This window comes from Bombus huntii, chromosome 9 (genome assembly GCF_024542735.1).
Source record: "Bombus huntii isolate Logan2020A chromosome 9, iyBomHunt1.1, whole genome shotgun sequence".
Taxonomy (NCBI): Eukaryota; Metazoa; Arthropoda; class Insecta; order Hymenoptera; family Apidae; genus Bombus; species Bombus huntii.
In genome coordinates, this window is record NC_066246.1 from 5474173 (window position 1) to 5499744 (window position 25572).

General features: G+C 46.6%; 1 protein-coding gene across 2 annotated transcripts; it reads left to right on the top strand.

The window, feature by feature from the left end:
* Positions 1–55: 55 nt before the first annotated feature.
* On the top strand, positions 56–25297 carry LOC126869548 (leucine-rich repeat and calponin homology domain-containing protein). Of its 2 annotated transcripts, none has more exons than XM_050626227.1 (13): positions 56–415; positions 13194–13338; positions 13424–13656; positions 13855–13991; positions 14083–14298; positions 14581–14742; positions 15125–15246; positions 15369–15518; positions 15591–15991; positions 16083–16234; positions 16317–16454; positions 16533–16610; positions 17665–22349. In XM_050626227.1, the coding sequence occupies exons 1-13, from the start codon at positions 229–231 to the stop codon at positions 17902–17904; spliced, it is 2361 nt and encodes a 786-aa protein (XP_050482184.1). In that variant the 5' UTR covers positions 56–228; the 3' UTR covers positions 17905–22349. The 2 variants fall into 2 exon arrangements, with proteins under 2 accessions (XP_050482184.1, XP_050482185.1); XM_050626228.1 differs by lacking the exon at positions 17665–22349 and adding an exon at positions 22471–25297 and having other exon boundaries at positions 57–415.
* The last annotated feature ends 275 nt before the right edge of the window (positions 25298–25572 follow it).

Genomic DNA, 25572 nt, shown 5'->3' on the forward strand with positions numbered 1-25572 from the left:
TCTTGAATGTTCCTCTTAAGATGGCGTCTAAACGAGGGCGCTTGAATCGTTTGCATCCATGCGCTTTGCTAAGCTGTGATCAGTAGTGCAGGAGCAAGTATCGGGAGAAGTTGGTGGGTGTCGAGTTTTTGGACCATCTTGCCTCGCCGTTTAAAAGACGAGTGGCTGGTACGCCAGAGAAGATATTCACTACCGTGCTTTCGCGTATACGTGCCCGAAAAATGTAATATGGCGATGGTCGCGTCGAACATGAGCGGCCACATACAAAAGCAGCTCACCAGAAGTCTCGAGCGAATCTTGGAGGAAGCACACTTGAGCGGTGAACTCAAGCTTAGCGGACGAAAACTTAAGGACTTTCCAAAAGTTGGGAAAACGGGTTCTAGCAAGTATAATCTTCAGGATACGGTTATTGCCGGTGAGTTTTTTTCAGCATTTTGCTCTATCATCAATTTTCCTTTCTTTATTGAAACTGACGTTTGCACGAAGATAAATATAAACCCAAAAATAAAATGTACGCTCTATGAAAAGATACTACAAATATTTTCGAACCGAAGTGTTTTTACTATGTTGTAGGAACTATCTTAAAAAAATTTGTTTCCTAATGTTGTTCTGGTTTATAACAACTAGAAAGAAGATGAAGACATATTAGTAAATGTTTTGCGTCTGATTCGATAAAAGTTGTACATTCTGCCAGAGTTAACCTCGAACTCTCGTGTTTATATCACACTCCGGCACGTATGTGTCGCCGAATGTTACCCTGCCAACGCATACACTTTCCACATTACAATTGGATGTTTTATTCAACTGCAGAGCTTTATGTATCATTTTTCATTCGTTATTTCTCAGAAAACAGGCTTGAAACAATTTAATCCTACATATTAGCTTGGAAAGAGAAAACAGAAGAACGCGCATAGACAGCGTCTTTTGGAGAACGATATAGTAGTCTTTTCGTAATTCTCTAGTCTAATGACTAACGTGAAATAGTGTTACATAATACAAATGCATCTGTATTGACGGTGCAATGCACCGTGATTACGATTTCGTAGCGTTGATATCATCGTTTTAATCTTCGACTGATAAAAGAAGTAAGTGTACAAGTTAGAAACACGAAAAAGGGGCGAGGTATCTGCATATTCATTCATTCAGGTAAATTCATTTCATCTTACTTGCTGAAGAGACACATGTAGCTTTATCTAATATAAATGCATCACCGCGGTAGGTTATGATTTATATCAGACGTCGTTTTTGGACGCCGACAGCTCCTGTGAATGACAAGTTTCCATAAATCCTGATATTCCTTTTAGAAAACAACCGATTAAACAAATGCATCGTACAAGATTGTGCATAAGTAAAAAGTTCGCGATGAGACGTTATCGCGACACACCCGATGTTTCCTGTTACCGCGATAATCGTGCATTCGATATTCGTTGATATCACCGGCACACCACGAGGAGTTACGTGCGCAGAAGCATAAGAGTATATACTCCAACTTTTCAGACTATCAATATTGTTGTTAACGACCAAGGATCGTGAGTTTCGCGTCGCCTGGAGGATACTTTTGCAAATATAGAAATCGATCGATCCCCCTGACCCCGATTCGATTCTAAATATGACTCGCGACGTAAATCGGAAGATAACACGATTACTCGCCGCTAGGAATGTTTGCGTTTAACCGTGATAATGTTTCCACGACCGATACAGGTATTCGGTGTGGAAAAAATATGCGACACAGAGATATCCTTATCAGCGAGGATTACACCTTTCGAGGGTAAGTCAGCTTCATCATATCGTTCGTCGTACGCGTATATTACATTCGACGACAATGGCAACAAATAGAAAGTATATATAGAAATATGTATATACAATCACGCGAGACGATCGCGAATCAACGACGATACAGATTACAAAATTTACCAACTTGCAAGAAAATGAAATTCGACGTGGATTTCAATCGTTCATACTTTTCGCATATACTACTTTGATATAAACGTATTTCATTTCCGTCGATGTAGCATCGACCCAAATTATTTCTTGGCGACAGTCAACAGAGTTTAATATTCGTTTACGAAATTCCTTCGGGTGAAAAATTGCTTCTCTAAGAAAAGCGTTCTCATTAGTTTCCAAACCCATTGGGATGCAAACGATGAGTTTCGCAAAAGGAAAATTCGCCTGGCGTCACTGATGCGTGTTTTAATCAAGACCGTGTCGTGATTATTCTGCTGTTGCGAAGGAACAAATGATAATCGTGGCGCCTCGTCGTTGCACGGGCTTTGCCAGTAGCACCGAGTGGGGCTTATCGGTTTTCGATGGTAATTTTTCACCGAACGAAGGGAACGAGGCAATTTCGTTCGGTGTTCTTTGATGCTCGAGGGACGATCGTCCAATGGAAGGGAACTTTCATACCCGTTACAGTTTCACCGAGGTATTATCGAACCGAACGGTTCGTGTCGAGGCCGTCTTACGACGAGATATTCCGTACGATGACAGAAGGGGACGTAACTTCATTAAGGACCCCAGGTCAGTTCGTGTCGCGACGAGGGATTCGATGAACCGTGTCCTACGTTGTTCGAATCTATGTCAGCCATTGCTAAAACTAATATAAATGCATCCGACGGCAAGGAAAATTACGCACAGCCTCCGGCTATATGTTACAACGATTTCTAGAACGGAGTATCACAAACGGTAGGCCCTGCGGTCCCCATTCACCGGAGAAACCCGTGGGTTTGATATGTCGCCGGCTATCGAAGGAAAAGCCGATCCATTGTCCGTGGCGCATACGCGAACCAGTAAAAGCAAACACAGCACACGCCGCACACGGTGCTCCGCTCTAGGAGAAAAGAGCAAAAGGAAACGAGTTGGATGCGCGAACAGACAGCCATAGAGAGAGCCAGCAAGGTGATTACTACTTCGAACAAATTGTTTCCTCGCGGTCGATTCAACATCGACTCCGTTAATGACTTTACTTGCCGCGTAATCATGGATTCCGGCGTGTTCAGCTTCGTTGAGACGAAACGGCGAAAACACGGAAACCGGTTGTCGTATCAACGACGAGACCAGGCGGATAGGCAAATAGAGAGATCGCGATACAGTCTCGCTGCGGAAAAAGCTTCTTATCGATTATGTCACGGTGCACTGCGCGCTTTCTTCGAGGAATAGAAAAGGAAGAAAAAGGGCGGGATCCTTTTTTTTTATTCCCGCGAACCCTTGCCTCTCTGTTCGACATTCCAATGCGTTAACTCAACCGTATACTCTCCGAGTCGGCGCTACTTCGCGTGTGGGTACTTTCGAAATAATACTCCCCGAGATATTCGCTGCGTTTCGCATCGTCGATTTCTTAACCCTAACCGTAAGAGCCCGAACGGAGCTGCAACGCGCATGTAACATGCAATTACATCTAATTATTTTTCATCGTCCTGGACGCGTATCTCTCGGCCGATGATTTTCAGGGAGAGCAGGTGCTCGAATGGATGGAGGTGCACCGTGATTAACGAAAAGAAAGGAAGGAATTCGGGATAACTGCACCGATCGAATGGTGGCACGATTATTTCTTGTCTTTCTCTTACCTGGCTTCTTACCGTTTCCCTTCTCTGTTTCCCATTTTGTGCCGAGCCGCTCGTCTCTCTTCGAGCGCGGTCGAGTTCGCGACAGGTGTCTCTCGGCGAGAACCGGTCTAGCGAATCGAAAGCGTTTTCTTCTCGAATCGCTCCAGGCTAATTTAGTCTCGGAGACGTCACGATGACTCGAGACAGAGATTTCGATTGATTCGTTGCAACCAGCACTTCAAAGAGGGACGAGACACTAGTTCCTTCCTCTTTGTCAAACGTATTTCTCGCCCGGTATTTCACGATGGAAGGACAGTAGGGTGCGGAGTGGCGTCTTTACAGGAGCAAAGAATGATGCGCGCGCTGTATGCAGACAAGCACGTTAGGAAAGAGAAAGAGAGAGAGAGAGAGAGAGTGAGAGAGTGAGAGAGAGAAAGGGAAAAGGAGCAGCCACCATGGTTATGGAAGAGTCCCATACGATGGGCCGGTCCGAGCTAAAGATAGAGACGCACCGCAGCTGCAGAGGCAGGGGTGCCAACAGGTCGATACTCCATAACGCGTTACATCGTTTGCATCGCCATATAGCATCGGGGTGCTCGGTTATCTCGCGCTCTTGTCTCTTTGCCAAAGGAGCACTCCTCGAAGACGAAGTCTCTTGAGTTCTCGCCAACCATCTAAGGGCGGAGAAGTCGCTTCGTTCCCCGTCCCTTTTCGTCGAACCACTACCTAACAGTAGCACTACTGGCGAACGATCACCGGAGAACGACTATTTCGCAACCGAAGCTTTCCGAGAATGGGCTGGCACGCGTCTCAAGAGGACCTCGAAACTTTAGATCTACAGTTCACGCAGCGAGCAGTAGTAAAGACAAAGTGCTGCCAGCGTTTTTTTTCAAACAAGTCGAGTACGCGTTCCGAGCGCACGCGCTTCAAGTGCTCGAACGCATAATGTTCGCGCGTTTCGACGTTGCACACGACTTTATTCGTTTATCCAAAGCGCGGCAAACATCTACTTGGCGCTTGACGAATGTCGGACGCGAACGAGAGCGCCGACGATCTTTTGGCAAACGCGAAACACACTTAATACGTGTTTGCACGCGGCATATCTATTGAAACTCTGAAACTAACGATATTTGGATCCACGTTTATCGAGGCTGTCTTGTGCGTTTCAACGAGTACTACATGCTGCTGAAGTTTGAACTCAACTTCTAAGTACTGTGTAGAAGGAGCGTGTCGGCACATTACACGCCCGCGCCGGTACTCACACCTATCCATGATATCGCGCACGTTTCGAGAGTACGCGATGAATGTTTCCGATACCGGGTGTCTTGTATCTCGTGTGCCCCCGAGATACGCCCTGTTTGTCTTTCGCCCGAGTGCCAGCACGCTCTTAATAAATACCGCAAACTACTGCTTCCTGGTTCGTCGTTCTTCCGCGAGCCAACGAGCGGCGACATTTCTCAGCGCTCGTCGAATACCGTTTAAACGGGCAATCGATGTGTGTCACGGCTAGGCAATAGCTTTCGCGTTAACTTTCGAGCAACGGCTCGTCGTTAAAAGACACATTAATTAAACACCTTGAGTTAGAAGCCGGCTCGCTAATTAGCGTCGACGAACGTGGTTCGCGGGTATAGAAGAAAGGGGCGGACGAAAGTAGTCGCGCGTGAAACCGCCGCTAGTCAAGAGCGGTAGCAGTGTCTTTGAAAACCCGGCGTTTTCAGCGGCGCTTTGCCCATTTTGCGACCCGTTGCTAATATGCACCGGCTTACGGTATATCTACGGTATATGCACCGATCTCGCGCGTATCGCGCGTGCAAGCCAACGCGGTGGTTTCGCTGCCGAGTTATAATTAGCAGTATCGCAGGGCCGTCCTAGCGTACTTGCGAACCCACTCCGTATTTTTAATCAATTACAGTAGTACCTTGTTACTTGACTGTCGTTATCCGCGCCGTTCCTTAAAAGAATCTTCGTAAAAGCGACGTTTAGACTTTAAAACTTTGGTATTTTGAGTCGAGTATTGGATATTAATGTCTCTCTCTATGTTTCTATTTAGTCTACGCAACGAAGAGATTTTTATTATAAAAGACAGTGGTACGAGGTATCGTTTTCAATCAAAACGTGTAAATTGTTACCCGACTCTGCGTTACAACACGATTCTCCATCCCGTTCTACAAGCGTTGAAATTCGAGAGAGATATTCACGGTCATGACCTCTGCAACTGTGCGATCGGGTTGCCGCCGTTGCGTTTCGCGTTCCGCGAGTTCTCGAACTGGGTCAACCCTGAAACGGGTCGAAATTCGCTGATACGCGCGAGATATCACGGTAGTAGCAGCCCTCGCCAGCGTCGGTTACAAAAGATAATCGGCGTCGAGACGAGCACCGACGAGTGCCCTGCAAACTTTCACGATACAAGGGCGAAGCGATATTAGAAAATGCCCACGAACTGCTAGTATATACCGCTGAAGAGCTCGCTGTATCGGGTAACTCGAGTGAAAGATGTTTGCCGTACCGTGTTTGCCCGATCCCTGCATCCATGATTTCTAAACACGAATGCACATCCGACTCAAAGCTGCTTTAAAAAACCGGGTCACAATCGTTCATCTCCTCGCTCTTTAAAATACGAAGACGGCCTCGTTTGCCTCGTGGATTCTCTAGAATTTTAAACTATCCAGAAATCCTCGTCTCGACGTTGGCAAGAGACGGAAGCGTTTCCTGGCCTGGTGCAACAACCGCAAACGCGGTAAAACGCTTAAGTCCGTTTCGATGAGAAAGGAAGATAGGCGGGTCGATCGACCGGCCGCCAACTTAACTTGGCGTGGTTGTGTCTACTCGTGTTTTGTCCGTCGATAAATTCTAGCCGCATTGCGGATAAGAGGAAACCCTTCTCCCTCGATCTTTTGCCAGGAAGCGTGACGAACGAAACCGTTGCGTTTACGCAAAATTTTTGTACAGACCACGATTCGGTACGAAGAACACGTACCTTCTTGGAAAGCAGTTCGTCGCGGCGCAGGTATCGATAGTCAAGACAGGTAGAAGAAAGGGACGGCCTCTAATTATCGTTCTAGGTAATCTCGTTTGTCAGTCCATACACGCTTCTTACGTGGCACGGGTTGAAATGAAACGGTATGAAATACTGTTATGGTTATGGTTCGGACTCTGTTGTATTGCTCGGGCTAACGTTATAGATGGCTAATGAATGTAATCATGTTATTCTTGGGTCGTCGTACGATAAGCTGCCGCCCGAAGCTTCGGTACAAGATGATCCGACGAGGTCGAGGCGTCGAATCTCTTCTTCCACGTAGAGGGTCGATATCGATCGAATCGAGCATGCGTCGATACGACATCGTTCGACGCGACACGCAATTTGTCTCGTGGCTCGGCGTTAATTTTTTAACGAGAATGACGCTACGATTATTGAACGAGGCGTGTAAACGCGGTTTGTAGCGAAATCCACCTCCAGTCGAGCGATTTAATGAAAATGACACGGTTCGTCTGTTTGAAATTTTTCTTCCGTGTCACTTCTATTCGCGAGTGTCCTACATTCCGACTCGCTCTTTTATTTCGCATTGCACCATCCTTCGTGAAAACGCGCGAATTTCTGCAGCGGAGTCGCGTTGCGTCGCGTCGCGCTTTGCAAACGATCGTCGGAACAGCGTTTTATATTTTTTTCATGAAAGACGCGACAACGTTTACGCGGTTCTCTTCTCGCGACACTTTATATCTGCGCCAGACGACTGGAATTTTTTTACTTCCCGCGCTTTGTTCGCGAAACGATTTTCCACCGTTGAACGAGCGAGTAAATCTCGCGCACGGCTTTGTTTGCATATCACGAGTTTTTTGCCGGCTCTCTGGCCGCCAACGTGACAAGAGACTGTCTCTTTTCTCTTTAAACCCGAATCTTTGAACCGGCTCCGTACGATCGCTTTTTGTACCTGTCGCACAGCCTTGAATCCCTCGACGCAACCCTAATCCATTCCTGCTCCTCTCCTGAATTTTTCCTTACCGTCTATTCGCTCGCTCGCGGCACGGCGAACCCCGAGAGTTTGTCTGTCGCTCGCCAACTGCTTTAATCTCTTTGATTTTGCTAATGCATCGGATTTTCATCGCTTTTTCATCGCTTTCGCAGCCTTCCGCTCCGCTGGCGGGCAAAAGGTGGAGAACAGATAGGGTAGCGTTCGTTACCGATTCCACTAATGCCAACCATCGGCTCTAAACTCGCGGTAACCCGAAAACTACCGTTCCAAAGATCAAAGCTACTTTTTTCTATCGTTTCGACCACAAACGCGCTGCTTTCGGCTATTCGTAGAATTCGCTTCTTCAAATAACGCTCGACCTCTGTTCGCTTTTCCTCATTTCCGTTTGGAAGAACCTCGAGGAAAGTCGATGCTCGTAGCTAAGAACACTTCGGTTCCCATTAAGTCGTTTCATTCCCGATGAGCTGGTCGTTAAAATGTATTCAAGGGTAAACAGCGTGACGTTTACGACGTACAATCAGGCCATCGAACAAAGATAAGTGGGTAGATTTGGCCGATTACTCAACGCTCCAAAATGCACGCTGGTATGCGCTTTACAAAATATTTTTCAAGTGAATTATCGTATGGGATAACGTTGTCGGTGGACTCGAAACGCGAATGCGTATCGAAGATCGAAAAGATAAAGCGCGATAGATCTCTGGCCATAGAAGAGCGTACCTTTCTCTGGTTCCGGGCAAGCGACGCACGGAGCTGGGGAATCGCGGGCGTGGATAATTAGTAGGTCGTCACGCGATTAAGGCTAACCGAATCTGTATCCATGCAGCATCGTCCGTGGCTTCAATTAGGAGATACCGGGTTCAGAGCCGGCCGAATAATTCGCGTGGAAACAAATCTACAAGGCTGGCGTTTCTCCTCGATCTCGTTATCCGAGGTTAAATTAACCGACTCGTCGTTAACGAGCAGTCCCAAACGCGGCTTGTTTTGCTCCGAGTCATCAGAGAGACTTAAACCTTGGCCCTTTGCTCGAACGTTCCATCTCGATCGCCGCGATATTTACCGTCGCTGATACGTCGCCAACGGAGAAAGTGCCGTTGATTTATCAGCGATGACATCGAACAAAGGATACCTCGACGAGAGTGCGTCCTTCGGTTTAGTTTCTGGGGGGATAACGACGTACCTGCGTGGAGGGCTTTGTTTTGTGGTTACGCAGCATGGTTACGAACAAAGGGACTTGCGGTACGATCGAACCGGGCCCTTTCCAGTCATCGCGAACAACCGTAGATTTTTCGAACGCTTTCGATTTCCGTGCCACCGCGTTGCCGTCTACGGATGATCGCAGCCTAAGTTTAGCGTTTTCAACCAACGGCTCGTGATCGCAAATGCTAAACAGCCTCGAATCGTTGGTAAAGATATCGCGTTCTCTCAATACGATAGAGAGACGGCAAACTGCCATCCGATAGCAGCGAGAGGTCATTGAAAAAAAATGCTCCGTTCGAACGAAACGTTGGTCGTACCGGTGTAACGCGATATTTCGACGCGTTATCGAGCGTGGTCTTGTTACACCCCGTGCAGCTTTCGACTAGTTTTCCCTGTGTTCCAGGTCGCTCTCGGTTCTTTTCATCTCGGGTATTAGTTTTTAGGTCAAGGATGGCGGAGTCGGTGCAACCTGAAAACTCGGTTCGCGCTCGTTGCACTGAAAACGAGGTAAAAGAGGTTGGGTAAACGAGAAAAGGAACGAAGAGAAACCCACGAGAAGAGCGAAGCTTTTCGTAGGCAGCGAGAAAGAAAGCGAACGGTGCTTTAGGGGCGATGCTGGTGCTGTTGCTGCTCTTCCACGATGCTGCAATAATTGAAGCGCCGCCGTTGCCGATGAAGAAAGGGAAGCGAACTCTCGTTTCGACGGGCGAAAGAAGTTTTTACACCCTCGTGAAAGCGCGCAACGACGAATCAATTGTTCACGCTCTCGCCTTGAATTACACGCATAGAAAAATGTTAAATTAACGCGCCTGATATTTGTTCTCGTCATTCTCTCGCATCTCCGCCTATGCGTATATAAATGAATAAATAAATATCAGTAGCAATAGATGGTAAGAGACGCGTATTCCGTTCGCGCAGCATGATTCGTCGCATACGGCTCGCTTTAGCGTACACGCGTGTACACGAAGGCGTGCACGCGTACCGGCACGCTCGAACACGTAGCATACACAATGCGACGCACTGTTCGGCACGCATTGCCTGCCACGGTCAGTCGGCAGGAGTATGGAAACCGGCTGCGCGATACTACCTTCTTTATTTTACCTTCTCTCTCTCGGATCTTTCCCCACGTTCGAGTATAATTCATGCAACGTCGAATCACCAACTACCAGATGCTCGACGGACTCGTCCTACTAGTTTAAATGCAAAAGTCCGGTCCTCGCAACGTGGGACCTTGCGTCGCGTCGTGGCGACCGACCATCAAAAGTTCATCTAAATTCTATGAGACTTCTCGAGATAGCGCATTGGTTACTGTCACTGACTGACCGATCGAACAATAAATTTCGAGCGATCGATCGTTTCACGTCTATCGATGTTTCACCCGTGTTCCATCCAGTGTGCTCGAAGTTGTTCGGTTCCGTCCGCTTTGAGTTTGATCGAGTATGCGAGTCGTGTTCGCACTCGCGTCCTCGTCGCCGGAAGTGGCGTGTCGGTCTCTTACAAAAGCAACGGAGGCATACGTCCTTTCTCGCCTGCTTCCTCCGTGGCTTCTCCGCGCTTTTCTCTTTTCGCTTTTGACGCGATCTCTTCAGTAACGACGATGGTTCAAGGGCGAAGGGAGCACCGAGCGAGCGTTCCCAGTCTATGCACGACTTCGCCACCAGAATTTCCTCCCTTTCCCTTCGCTCTTGGTGTTCCTCTTCGTCCTTCTCTTGCCTTTTTCTCTTCCCGTGTCCTCGACGTGACACTTCAGGAATTACGCTGGAAAGCAATTACCTGGCGCATGCTGCGATCGACAACTCTCGAATCGATCGATCGAGAACGCGCTATCTCTCGAATCGTCGCGAAGAAGCAATAGTACGTTCCGCGTTGAGCGTTAATCACGCTTTTACGTAGAATTGATCGTTAAGCGCGTTACCGTTTAATAATGTATCTGGAGTGGAATTAAATCGGTTTCGAGCCCTCGGACCATGTGGCTCGTTAGCGAACTTCTAACGTCGTTACCGATCATTGGTTAGCGAGGAGTTCGCCTCGCCTCGAATGATTTTATTTTCCAGCAGAAAAGCTCGGAAAGAGGGTAGCATGCCGCTCATGGGACACCTTGCGCTCTTCGTACAGCCAACCCCCTGGACGATATCTGCTATGGGGGCGTTATCGATCCGGCAACCCTCTGTTTCCACGGTTTCACGGCAGCCCTTATGCTAGCTCTTATAACCCCATATACTCCGAGAAGGATAACTTAACGTCGTTAGAGTATTTTCTCCTGCGTTTTATCCGCGTCTCTTCCCACGAACACGCTAGCTTGTTGTACGTCGACCATATTGGCCTTCGTGCATATTATATTGTCGATCTCTCGCTGAATAGCGAAGGAATCGTTCAAGGTTGCCACTACCGAACGATTTACTATTTTCTCTGCGTCTCCAGCTGTTCCGTAGTTTAATTAACGCACGAGGCAATTTTTGCCTATGGTCGTTGACCCTGTGTTTTGTATCGGCGATAGGAGCCGGCGTTTCGTGACGCGGCACGCCCAAGCAACGCCGCCACTCGCTCTCCGCTCTCGTAAATTTATGTAAAACGTACAATGATTATGGTGGTTTTGAGCCAAGAAGGCAAAAATTCTTAAAACATTGAACGTTTTGCGAGGAGTTATCTCGTTCGTGACACGCGAAAGTTTTTCGCTCCGATAACATGTTCGAACGATTAATCAAGGCTGGAACGAGTAAACTCGTTGCGATTTCGGAATTTTTATCTTTGCAATTATTAAGTTAATCAACCATATATAGCGTTCTTAATTATTAAGTATTTTAATCGTTTAAAAAAGTGTATTAATCTATAAAAATGCGATAGCTCTAATTGCACGAAGATAAGCGTTCCATTTTTTCCTAGGAAAATTATTTTTATCATCGGTCGTCAGCGTCTCTCGTCTTAGCACGCGGATTATCGTAGAAATTACTTGGCGGACGCTTTCTACTCGTACGTTACGTCGCATATACGTCCAACCCTTTACGATTGCGTGAACCGTCTTTCCGGCGTTATTGTCTTGTGCGTATGCATAAGCAAGCGAGTCGTGCGATAAAAATGCAAACACTTCGATCGCTCGGACTTCATATTCCGCCGCGTCGGTGTCGTATTATTAGCAGGTCGGAAGAGGCAGACTTGGCAGCCTGGTTAAACGCCGCTTATCCGCGTAATTGTTTTTATCGTAAAAACAAGCAACATGGACAACAGGGCCACGCCCATCCGTTGGCGAATGACAGTCTAGCAACTTTGTACAGCGTCACGCAAATCTATGTGCGTGGTATCGATCCCTGGGTTGGCCGGACCTCGACCTTGGCCCTTGGAATCGCCTGGTGCATCGACCCCTTCGTGAAACACCCTATATGTGCCACTATATGTTCCCTATTACTACTTCTATAGCAATTAACTTTCGACGAATCGTTCGCGCTCGTTACGAAGCCGGTTGTAGAGGATTCGTTTAGGAATCGATTTCTTATCAAACGTTAGGCGAGAACGGTTTCTGTCATTCCTCGTGGAAAGTAAATAGAATCACGCAGACGACGCTCTGCTAAAAATTGTTTAGTTTCATTGGCAGAGAGTTATGGCGATGGCACAGAGACAGAATAGGGGTTTGCTATTTTCGTCTGCATCGCACCAACACCAACGGGCCGACGCCCTTGCTCGACGATTATGCGATCGACCGTGCACCAATGGTTCCAGGCTTTGCTTTTCACCCCATGGACTCGTTCCTATTACGGTCGTGGGCGTGCACGAGGGAAACGCGGCTGTTCCTCGATAAGTAATAAGTCGTCGTGCAATAAGACTTGCAAATCGTGCAAATGAGAAGATAACGAACTGAGTATTTGCAAGAGAACTGGGGTATCCTGTTGACGATCGATTGGCAATTTCCGTTCCGATCGCGTAAACTGGATAGCCGAAATCGAATTTCCGAGAAAGCGGAATGAAATTTCCTCGAATTAACGTTTCAGCACTCGCGCTCGGGCCACTTTCGACACCACGGCTAGGGACCGTGGTTCGTGTCGAGGATTCGGGAAAAATATCAGATGCCGGTAGTGCCGTCGGACGCTATGAAGCGTCCGATCGATAGCCAGAGGGTTTGAAAAGCTGGCGCGAAGGAAAATGACGAGTCGAACCGTTGGCTAACCAACTCCCGGAGGAAACGGAGGCACACACACAGGCCGTGGTTATTGATCAGAAAGGAGGCTCGAAGCCAACAGCAGCTGAGCCACCCTTATCCTTTTCCTACGTTTCGAGACTGTACACGCACGTGACCGTCGCACCCCATTCATAAGAACCCCCCACGAACCCAAGCATCACCCTAACCGGAGCACAGCTGTTGCTACGGGGAATCCTGACGATGTCTCTCAATTAAACAGGCCTCTTCAAGAAGTATTATGCTTTCCCTGTAGCGAACATCATTCGGAAGGCGTTACGCGACGAATATATCGTTGTTTCGTTCCTGTTACAGATCTCTCGAAGAACCGTTTCGCCGAATTGCCGGAAGAAGTGACGGAATTTCTGTTCCTCGAAAAGCTGCATCTCTACCACAATGCGATAAGAATAATACCGGAGACTGTGGTGATGCTGCAGTCCCTCAACTACCTCGATCTTAGGTCAGTAAGGACAGGAAGTCACGAGGCCTCTGATTCTCCGTGATGCGGGCTTAGAATTAACGAGCGGAGATGTTTTTGTTCGCAGTCGCAATCAATTGACGTCTCTACCTCGGGAGATATGCAGGCTACCGCTGCAAACGTTATTGGTCGCTCACAACAGACTGGCGTCTCTGCCGGACGAATTGGGCAGAATGTCGGCGTTGGCGGAGCTCGACGCCGGCTGCAACGAAATCACGAACCTGCCCCCTAGGATGGGTGATCTTGCGCGACTTAGGTCCTTAGATTTGAGGAGTAACATGATCGTGCACCTGCCTATAGGTAGGTAACGCCTGTTTACGGATGCTTCCGCCCGCGTCACGTCGCAGATAGGAGCTTTGTCGAGTTATCCGAGGGAACCGGGCTAACGTCCCTTTAATGCGCGCGTCAAAATTCTTCCCTTCTATCGATTCCCCACTCGCCATGTCTCACCTTGCATCCGATGCAATTGACGATCGTGAAATCGAACGTTCTGCGCAGAACTGACGTACCTGAGACTCGTAAAGCTGGATATCAGTGGCAATCGAATATCCGTGCTTCCAAACGAGATGAGAAAGATGAAGAGCCTGGTCGACTTCCGGCTGTCCGATAATCCTTTGACCTCGCCGCCTGCCTCGGTGAGCATAAGCTTCTGAATCAAACGAGATGGAGCCGTCTAATTATAGATCGGCCAATTATCCAGCCGACTATTTTCGTTTGTTTTCGCAGCTATGCATTCGCGGGCGAACGCACATCTTCAAATATTTGGAGAGACAGGCGGCGAAACACGAGAGAGCCAGAGGCGGCCGCGCGAGAAGGACACCCTTGGATGTTAGAGGTCACGCGACTCTAGACACGAGAACTCACAGGCGGCACAACGTCGACAGTGGCTATAGCACCAGCGACGGCGTCGACAAACGTTGGTCTCAAGAAATTCACAGCGCGGTTAGTTTCCTCGTCCTTCTTCTCACCCTCTTCCTATTTCTACGGTTCTTCTTCTTCGCCTGGCTCTATAACAAGTTTTTCGGCTACGAAACTTTGTAAATCCCGCTGTAGATAACAATCTGGATTCAGCGTGACCTTCCTGACATACACACACTCCTGTACTCTGACTGGTCCAAACATGTAGAAAGAACGCAAACAATAAACTTTGAAACGCACGCAAGCACGTATACACGGTCGACGATTTCTCGTAGTACCTCCTGCTGGACACCTTTTTGCGCGCAGGTGCATGATGGCGAGATTCGAGGGCTGTGGCGTCAAGAATGCTCGCCCCTTTCGATCACGTTGCCGCACGAGACGGGTGTGAATGGATCCTGCAGCGGAACCTCGACTCCTAGTACCATCTCGCCTGGTGAGCACACGTCTCTCGAGGATGAGCTCGGCAAGGTAGGTTTCGAATCGCTTTCGTCAGTCGCTTCCGTGCGGTATCCTGTTTGACCAAGCTTTTCTAATGGGTTTAGGCTTACTCCAAGTGTGAGCGCGTATGATACAACGTCTATATTTAGCGAGTGAATAGAATTCGCGCGCCCCTTGAAAATGATATCTGTGTTGTCAAGCTGAGCTTGGCCGTCGTTCAAGCCTCGTTGAATGACCTTAACCCATTGAAAGAACTCGCCGTCAGCGTCGCTCGCGATTAACGCGCGTAGCATCCAAGGTGGCGCGCTAGGAATGCGCTCACCTTACCTTCTCAAATCTCTCTACTTAGATTTATCTTCTCTTTCTTTCTCTCTCTTTCTCTCTCTCTCTCTCCACGAAACCGTATTTACAGGCTATGATACTGCACGATCAGTTGGAAAAGAGAAAACTGGAGAGGAGCACCTCGGAGAATGGAGCCGATGTCAGAAGACCGATGACCTCTGGCCTCTACCACGCGTCGATTACGCCACCCGGGTAAGCGAGCTGTTAATAAGCCAATCACCGTTACTGCCACTGTGCATCACGTGTTTGCGTAGTGATTTTTACCGGTTAATAGACGAGCTGAAGCATCAGATGCCTTCCCGCGTTTTTTTTAGTCCCCTCGAATCCGCTCATCTGAATCAAGCGGTGCCAGTCTCAACGAACACGCAATCCGTGCAACCGCTGCAAACGTCGATCTCGAACGCTACTACCTCTTTAATGAACGGAGATGAGAAAAGGCCGCTGAATCACATTCAAACTTACAGGTATGCGTTTGTACCGTCTAACAGATGTCAAGAAGCAACGACACACGATGATATCGCGTGATGAATTTATAGAGAGTATAAAGAGGCGTTGAGACAACAAAGGGCAAACGAAGGGCCTAGCGTGTACAGGCCACGGGAACAAGTCACTCCGCCAGACAACGAATCGCAGAGCAACGAGACAGACTTGGCTAGCAGTAAAGACGCACTTGGTATGGTCGGTAAACAGATCTTCAACGAGGAAAACGCGACCAAGAGACCAGTACAGAAGGTAACTCCGTCACGCATCAACTATCAGAACACGCCAATTATCAACGGTAGCAATAACGAATACAACAATAAGAACGGAAAGTACCTCGAGCAGCCGTATAAGAAGCCTAATTCGCCAATTAAAACATCTTCGAGCATTTTATCTTCCAACACCAGCCCGGGACACACTCCTAGGCTAGTCAAAACAGCTGTTGGTTACGTAGAAGGTAAAAAACCATTGAACAAAGGCAATGAGACAAATAGATAGAACGACTGGTGTCATGCACAATTAAATGGAATATGGATAATGTCTGCTAGGTAACAAAAGTCCCAGCAGAAACGGTGGAAGTCCAAAGTCTCCCCGATCGGTTACGTGGAACAGCAACGTGCCAGAGAAGTATTCGTTCACCATGAGAAGGGAGTTTGAACGTGCCAAGGAAGAAGCTGACTTGATCGAGCAGCTCCGAAACGTGAGTATCGGAAAGGATCGACTTTCACGCGTTTGTCATTTGTTGTAGCAAACAAGTGGCTAATGTTTGAGTTTCCTTTTAGCATATTGAAACGCGGTTGAAGATGGCTCTACCGGAAGATCTTGCTCCGGCGTTAACAGACGGAGTTGTACTCTGTCACTTGGCAAATCACGTAAGACCTCGGTCTGTTGCCAGTATTCACGTTCCTTCGCCAGCTGTGGTAAGCGTTCTCGGGCTGTCTAATCGACGCGACGATTTTCAGATTATCGAAAAATAACGATTGTATCGTAATTTGCAGCCCAAGTTGACAATGGCAAGATGCAGGCGTAACGTCGACAATTTTCTTGAGGCGTGTCGAAAGATAGGCGTCGATGAGGTAAGCTACTCACTCGATACCTCTTATTAAACAACTTCTCGAGAATTCTCGCGCTTTATCTCTCGCTAATGGTCCCGCGGCATGTATAACGCACGTTAAACCACTGTATGCTTCTACGTGGAACAAAATCATTTTTTGTTTCCCTCTTTTATTACCTAACGATTTTTTTCCGTGACGATTGTACTCGACACGCCCTGCAAACACGTTCGTGTCTTATTATCGTGAAAGCACGGCCAAAGTGTTACAAGAGAAACGGTTCGAGCGCAAAATCGAAAGAAATATAGGCATCCGTACTATCGTCGATCGAACGCCTCTTGGCAAGGTCGTAACTAACGCTTCGACAACAGCCGGTACGTTTGTCCATGATATTTCCAACAACTACTAGTCAGTCCCCGATTTTCATTCAGTCACGAGGGTATACGATTCGTCCTTTTTTCAAAATCTTTCTCGTTCCACAAATCGCAAAAGCACAAAAGTACAAAAAAAAAAAAAAAAAAAAAAAATGCAAGAGTTGGAAGAAGGAAGTGGAGAGAAACCAAGAAAGAAGCTTTAGTTGCATGTGCCTAGACTCGTATTCGCTTTTGTGTCGCTCGTCGCTTCATCGGAAAACGCTTTGAACGCGTCTCGTCTTAGTATCTTCACTTCTCGATACGATTTAACGACAACCACGATACCACTTCGACTGGCATAAATTCCGAACTATGCCCGCGCTCTTCGACTATCTTCCAAACTAGCTATTCGCATTTGTATCTTTTTGAGATAGGAACCAGAATTGGGTACGTTCGTCGTAGCAACGATACGTATGAAACGATACCCAAGTCTGGCATTGCTCACTTTCTCGATGAAGCACCTAAATCGAACGATTTTCGTGCAATGTTCGTCCGAAAGAGGCAAGTTTTCGCAAAAGGTTCGAATCGTTGATTTCGAGGAAGGTGTCGCTTCGAAGAAGTAAGAGTGATAAGTGGACAGGGTTCTGTATCAAAACGAGAACGTTCAGAACGACCAGCGACGTAGTAGAGACTGGGACTGAGTAGTATCGTTGTTGGTGTTGCAGGAGGTGTTAATGGACGCGGACGCAATCATGGACGTGGGTTACATGGACGCGTACGGGCTGGAGGCTCTGGCGCGTCTCGTCTCCGCTCTTCTCCTTTTCCGTGACGAAGGAGAGAACGATACCGAAGAATCGGCCGCAGGTTCATCCCATACGATTCAGGATCGCGTTCTATCCGCGATGCTTTTTGCCACATTCCTATCCACCTTCGTTCTGCTCTATCTCTTTCCCATTCCCGATTAAACGCAAAACAAAAAGAGAAAAAGAAAAAGAGCGACCAAGACGAGAACGCCAGAGTGCAAAACGATGGAACGAACGACGCTCGCAAGAGAAAAGCACAATCGAAGATTACTCTGGGATTACTCCGATATATCGACACGCGACGCGACTTGGTTCGGTGCAACGACTCGGGAAACACACGGTTTCTTATAGTTTTCTGGTTAACGTTCTGTCGGCAATTTTTCGGTTCGTTCGCCGAGCCGTCGAGTCGCTCGATCGAGTTACTGCACGACACTCTTCTATCCACTTCTTCTACCCCAATTAGTACTCATAGAGCGGCATGATATTTTTCTAATTTTATTTTCTTTATCCTTCGTTTGCTTTGTCGGGCGAAGAACGGGGTCGAGTGTCGCGCAGAGTTATCACACCCCTTCCGACATCGATCTTAATTGCGATTTTATTTTAAGCACGATACGTACGATACCCGAAAGAAACGTATCGAGAGCTATTTACCGTTGTCAGAAATGTCTCGTTACCCCAACTCGACGTAGTTTCGCTACTTCTAACTTTCCTTCTCGTTTTTCATCGCCTTCGTTTTAAACGAAACGCCATCGAATCGAGACACTCGAAACTTTTTATCCGCGTAGAGACGTTTAATCAGTGTGCGATCGATCGTTGGTCTAATTAAGAAGCAACTGAGCGCTTTCGCTTGTATATTGGATTTAATTTACATCGACTACGTCACAGCTGTAGCTTGGACAAGGTTGTTCGTTTGTTTGCCTTCGTCGTTGTGGCTCGAGAGAGACGCTTAAAACTTTCGACGAAATAGTATTCGGTAGCCCCTTAAGTATCGAAAGGCAGCTTGATCGTACATTTAGTCCGCCTAGTTGTAGAAGCGGCTACGTAGTGCGCAAGTTAGTTAACCGTTTCTGTTTTGGTATAAGGCCTTTGACGGGGACTCGAGCGTAGAACGTTGTTCTCGAGTTCCGATCGTTGAACGCGAACATTTTACGATGGAATAGAACGTAAAAAATGAAAAAAACAAAGAAAAAAAAAATCAAAGAGCGCAATCAAAGCTGTTGGACGCTCGCATATCAGATGGAATCGCCTGTATGTACCTTGTATGTATGTACCTTGAACAGACGAATCGTTCGTTGGAATGGCTGGATCATAACGACCGATGAGATTTATCGTCGAGCAGGATCTGTTGAGAAAATAGTATTTTGCTACGCGAAGGGACGGTGTTCGAAGCGGCGTGTCAGTGTGCAATACTCGTTCGAGAAATCTTCCATCGGTGTCGGTAGCTTCGGGTTCGAAATAATTTCTCTCGATGACGGAATCAACGAATCAAAGGAAAACAGAGAAATAAGCGAATCGAATTCTCCCAACTGGTATTGCGGCATCGTCTGGAACCCGTGACGTGTCTAGAATCACGCCAGAATGGCAAAGTTCAAAGAGAAGAAAGACGAAGGAACTTTCGTGTATACCTCGGATGGTAGTATTTTTTTAACGTTCGACCAATACAAATCGCCTACGGCTCTTTCAGGATTGATGGGTCTGTGATAGGTAGCCTTCGAGTACTACAGGATTCGCAACAAGGTGCTAGAAATCTCTTTAAGTTCAAAGATTTCCTATTTTGGTACGTAGGTTTAACGCACATTCGAACTCGAAAGGAATTTCTCATTCGATCATTGTTTTATCGTTTACGAGTTACGGGCAGTATTGCGTCCCTCCCCAACGAGATCGCGGCAACGATAAATCTTCTTTCTCTTTCTCTTCGTCTCGACCGAGGCAAGTAAACATGGCTTTTCGTTGAGGGAGGGACGTGCAAACGAGAGCACTTACACCTCACCGACCAAGCAATTCGGTCGTAGACCTAAGATAATCTCCATATTTTCATATAAACGCGTTTAACGTAACAAGAAAACAAAAGTATCGTAGCGGACGTACAATACGTATATCGTCTAGAATATACACGCGTCTAACTTATTCTACATATATTCGTACGATAAGTATTATATTGTCTACGTTAAGGAACTTAAGGAGGAGCGGGTCGCTTAGATCGAGTCTTCGGATTGCCGGAGGTCTTTGCTTCCGGTTGTCGCTCCGCAGACGCGTCGAATCGAATACATTGCGGTAGATTAGTGCCAAACGCGTCAGACACTCGAACCGTGTAGTACGCGTCGCGCGACTCTGTTTCTCCGAGATGCTTTTATATCGCTGCTAGTACGTCGAATAAAACGGTACGAATGAACACGTGGCCTCAAACACGTATCGAGGATTATCTGATCGAGAACGCACAAAGGAATTTTTACGAGAAATCAATCGTTTCTACTACGGTCTAATACGACGGTCTATTTACAAGTAGAGACGTACAAATTTGTTTCTCTTCTTCTTCTTTTTAGATATAACGCGTTGGCTCTTCTTGTATGGAATTTCTGCGTTTCCAACTGACCGTAGATCGCGTGTTCGCGAGATGTTTCTATGACACGACGAACGAACACACGAGTTGCTAAGTTTTGAGAACGCAAGGCGAGCTGCATCTTCCAGAATACCGCGTTTCTTTGATCGTAAAGTTTTATTTCGTTTCAATTCGGGCAACTAGCATCGGTCGGCGGTAGAACGTTTATGAATTTTCTAGTCTCTGGTATTACGTACTTCTAATCGTTCGTTAAGTTCATCTCCGGTTCTAGTCAGCTCGACTTGTTCTTTTTTTTTTTTATTTTAATCTTCGTTCCCATCTAAGTTATACGCAACAAGTCTCGTACTCACTGGGTGACTTAACGTTTAATTCGTTACTTAATTTTCTTCGTTCCTGCTGTCTCTTCCACTACTACTCTTCCGATCGATTTCGTTGTCGTTCGTAGACTGCTTGGGCGTTAATTGTCCGTGAGGCTCGCTAAACAAAAATTCCCAGATGCATCCAAAGATCTTATCGCTTGAAAATAGGAATCGTTTCGACGAAGCTAGCTTAAAGAAGAGTCGCGACGATATCGAGTTGAACGGCGACGATCTCATCAGTATTATATTCTTTTTATTTTTTTTTTTTGTAACGATCGGACAGGACGTAATTACATCGAATTAATCGCAACCGTAAGACTGTTTATTTCACTTTAATTTACCTTTTATTCTGTACGACGTCTTCTGCGCTCTGACGCAGTGGTTTTCTTCTTTTACGATTAGTTGTCGCTTCCACAAGAGGCTGCGTCCTTCTATCTGCTCGCAAATGGGCGCAAGTAGAAAAGACGAGCGATGAGGAGACCGAACACAAGATCATTCCGTTGCATTAGCTTGTATAATTGTATAATTTATGTAAAGAACAGAGAGAAAGAATAAGAGAGCGTATATATACATATAGAGATAAATTATATTATATTATATTATATTATATTATATATTATATATATATATTATTATTATTATATTATATTATATCATACTGTATTGTATGGACACAGATATATGGTACGTTGATACTATTTTTCTCTTTGGTCGTTTTTTTGTTTCTCAAATTGTACTACGTAAGCTAATTCGTCGCAAATTACGAGCTTAGATCACGATCGCTCTTTAAAACTCGGTGCTTCATTTTTTATCTTGTTGTTTTTTAAGCTTAAGCTTTTTTGTACGATTATCGGAAAGGGAAGAAAGGCCTCTCTTATTATTTAATTCATGTTCCTTCGAACGATCGCGTCCATCCATCGAGTCGAACGCTTGAACAATCACTTCGTGCTCGTTGGACGATACACAGCATGATCGATAGACGGTACGCGTTCGTTTTCTCTAACTCTCTCTGTCTCTCTCTCTCTCTCTCTCTCTACTTTTCCACTTTTGTACGATCGAATCTGATTGAACTGCCAGCAGCACGTTCGTCCAACGATTTCACGATCACAGCGATACAAGGACAATCGTCGAAACGACCATTGCTCGTGTCTTCTCTACTTCTCCGACTCTACTCGCACAATGGGGCATAGTCGGGCGATAACGACGATCACTCCTCGCCGCGTGAACGGTGAACGTGGGCGGCGTGTCTCGTGTTTTGTTTCTATGCCACACGCGCTAAGAAAAGGCGGCTACGTTGCCGCAGCGAAATCGAGTCGATTCGAACAAATATCACTTTCTGCTTATCGGTTCAAATTTTTACACGACTCTGGATTTGGCTCGATTCTCCGTTCGAATAATTTGTATAGCGCGAAAGCGAATGAAACGCGCGCGCTCGTGCGAGCTCGATCGGTTGGATGGCCTGGAACAATCGAGCACGAGTCGCGGCGTCTCTATGCTTCCCAGTGTCGCATAGTTCGCGTGCCGGAGAACAATCGTTGGGAAACTCTTTGTCTCGCCACTCGAACAACAGTGCTACTAACGATACTCGGTTTTACTTTCGAGAGACGTACTCTGTAACACCGATTGTACGACTATCATAACGATTGTAATACTATTTCCACTGATAATAAAATATTCTTTTGGTATAATCGCTTGAGCATGATGACGAACGGTCGTCACCTGAACTACTATCCTCAGACGCGACGATTTCATGCCGGCTCTCGATAGACTTGGATTAACGAAGAACGCACGCGTGCTTGTCATTTTCAGAATCTCGTGTGCTGCGCTAGCGACGTTCTGGAAGGAGGTCGAGGTGTGGTTCGCGTGGCTGTCACGGTCTCGGAATTGCTCAGGTTCCATCAGTCACGGTCCCCGTTGCAGACCACGTCATCGTCGAACGTGCCGAACCACGTATCCGCTTAGCGCCAGACTATATAAAGTCGATGTGGCGAGGAAAAAAAGAAAAAAGATCGTCGACCACAGCGGGAACGGACTGGCGGCCACGTTTTCCAATCTACCGCACGTATATCAAGGAAGGATGGACCCAGCAGCAGCAGCAACAGCAGCATCGTGCTGCGTTTCTATATACTCGAGGCACGCGATTTCATAGCGCGTACAAAACCGAAGGAAACGCCGCGCTTCTTGGTCCAACTTCTCGATCGAACAATAATGCCATAGGGGACCGATAATCTCCACACTTTTATACTCGTATTGTACGCGTCAGGTAATCGCGCGTCTGATCGCGACCCAGCGACTTTTTCCAAATCAAAAGAAAAATGCAATGACGCGGCTATTGGACGCAACTGGTAGACTGCGATTAATCATGACACTCGATTATATAGTTGTACTATGAAACTTTTATATGTGAAAGACAAGACAAGTATCTTTGTACCAGAGAGCGAAAAAGTAGCAGGAAACTAGGATATAAAATCGTAGTGGAGTTTTACACGAAGAATAGGCTACGACGCGCGAATGCAACAGTCATACGAAGAGTTAGTAAATATCGGAGACACTTTTTTCGGGCTCGATTTTCCGAAGCCACGAAGCAATGAAAAAAGTTCCTAGGCGCGTGTAACTAATGCGCTTTCATATTTCGTACTTATCATACGTTAATATCAGCCCAAGCATTATCTAGATCGAGACGATTGTTTTTCAACGATTATCAGAAGAGGATCGCAGTTGCGCGAACTTTTTTCGTTGTTCCACAGTTCAGGTTCACTCCCAATAAAATGTCTCCTATATCTATTAACAGAGTTTGTATATCCGTGCTTTCTAAATAGCTGGTAATTACGAGGCATTTCGATATCGTAACGTGGAACGATCAAATCAAAGCGCACGACGAACGATAACGCGGTTTTCTACTCGATCGAAACGAACCCGTCGATATTCTATCGATATTCGAATTATTCCGCAATTAATCCAAGTATGTATATATATATATATATATACTTGCAACAGAGGATGAATTCGCGTAGCTTAGAACGGAGTTAAACCGACAGAAATTTACGCGAATCGTCTCGTTCCAAGAGATTCGATATATTTTTATTTATCGAGCGATACTCGGTTCGTTTGTTCCGCGACACATTAACGATTTCGTTCACCACCTAACAGAATACTAGAAAGCTGGGCTTTTGGTCATGGTTTTTAGTCTTGAAACGATACATATGCGATCTACTGCGGATTAAGTAGGTTTCTGCGTGAGCGGTAAGTTAGTTAGGGCGTTCTCAATACTATCGACGATCGATAACGAGCTCGGTCGGCTGATCGAGATAGATTGTCGGCAACGAGTACTAAACAAGTCGTTGGTATATTAAATATAATTGGTTCGTTTATGTAAAATTAAGGCCTAGGTGTTCACGGCAACGTGTAGCGTAAGCGTTGCAACCTTCTTTTATCTAGTGCGAGACACTTAACCGTTTCTTTCCCTTTCTCTTTTTTTTTATATATCTTCGGCGCGTATTCGATATCGAGCTGTCTTTATCGTCGGAGTAACGATTTCGGATACTGCCACGATTTGATAACAATTCCCGAAACGATAAAACCCCATTAGGTGCTAAGCGTAATATCGTTAGCTGTAATTTCCTATATCGTCGCAAGGTTCGTTCAGAATCTTCTTTTCTTTTTATTTTTTTTTTTTTATTTCGTTTTATTTAGAAATGATCGCGTAAGAGGAATACGAAGGATCTCATGCGTCGTGATTGGTAAGGAGTCAAGCGATTACGCCTCGGTGTCTCGTCGAGGTGTTTCAATGCTCGTTAACGTTCCCGAACTCATCGGCGAGACATCTACCGTAGAAGATTGTACCGTGTATTCGTATTTATTGTGCCAAAGATATACCCTACGTTATATACGTTAATTTTTCTTTCTATTTCTCATCGAGGACGAATCTCTGCAGGAAAGAAACAACGTTTCTGAAATAACTACGAAGAACGCTACCGAAACGTCGAAGATCCTTCGACGAGGTACGTTGGATGTACGATGCGTGGTCGAAACGACACGACGATCGCGCGCCGCTCTGTCTGTCTGATCGAACGTCCGTATCTCCTGCGTCAACTTGCAAGTGGAATTAGACGCGATTCGCTCTCGTCTATACGAAAGTACGTACGTGGACCGCAGCTGCGTCACCGTACCGGACTTTCTACTAATCTTCTTTCGATTTCCCCCTCTTTCTCTTACCTCTTCTCGCTCTTTAGCCCGATTTCACCCTTACGTTTAATTCGTTCGATCAGCACCTCTCGTTTATAGGTATATGCGAATTCGTCAAACGACGCATCGCTGCGGAATTGTATCGTTCGCTGGAACGGCGTTTGCGTTTCTCAGAAACGGACGCGCCGTTGTGACGCGACTGGCCATCGTTTGGAACGTCTCGATCGAGCAGGCCATATCGCCAACAGTATTACCGATCATCCCACCGATAGAAGACTCCTCCAAACGTGTTTTAGAAAAATCTCCCACCGTTGTGATAATCGCGTTCACCGAGTCGATCGATTCGTACCAAACGTTTGCCCTGCGATTGATACCTAAATACACCGCACGTAATATATTTAAAGATTAACGGATACAGTGTATAAAAAATAAATCGAAAAAAGTCTACGTATGTCCAACTGTCGGCGTTTCTTCCCTCCCTGGAAAATCCGCTCCTTTCGCCTCCGTTAACCACCGAAACTGACGGCGAGCGTCAGGAACCTCCGAGGGTTTTTAGTAACAGCCTCTCGATCTGGATCGGTCGTGTCGCGCTCAGGGCTCGAGGAGGGATTCGAGCGAACCTAAGACAAGAGAAAGACGATCCGTGGTGCGACTCGTAGGTCGTTCGAGGCTGTAAACGACGTGGGTGGATCACGATAGGCGGAGCTGAAAGCTCGAGAAAACTCC

Coding starts and splice junctions, on each gene's coding strand:
- LOC126869548 (XM_050626227.1), top strand. CDS start 229: ATGGCGATGGTCGCGTCGAACATGAGCGGCCACATACAAAAGCAGCTC. Junction 15,519..15,590: donor AATCACATTCAAACTTACAG/GTATGCGTTTGT, acceptor ATGAATTTATAG/AGAGTATAAAGAGGCGTTGA. Junction 16,455..16,532: donor ACGTTCCTTCGCCAGCTGTG/GTAAGCGTTCTC, acceptor CGTAATTTGCAG/CCCAAGTTGACAATGGCAAG.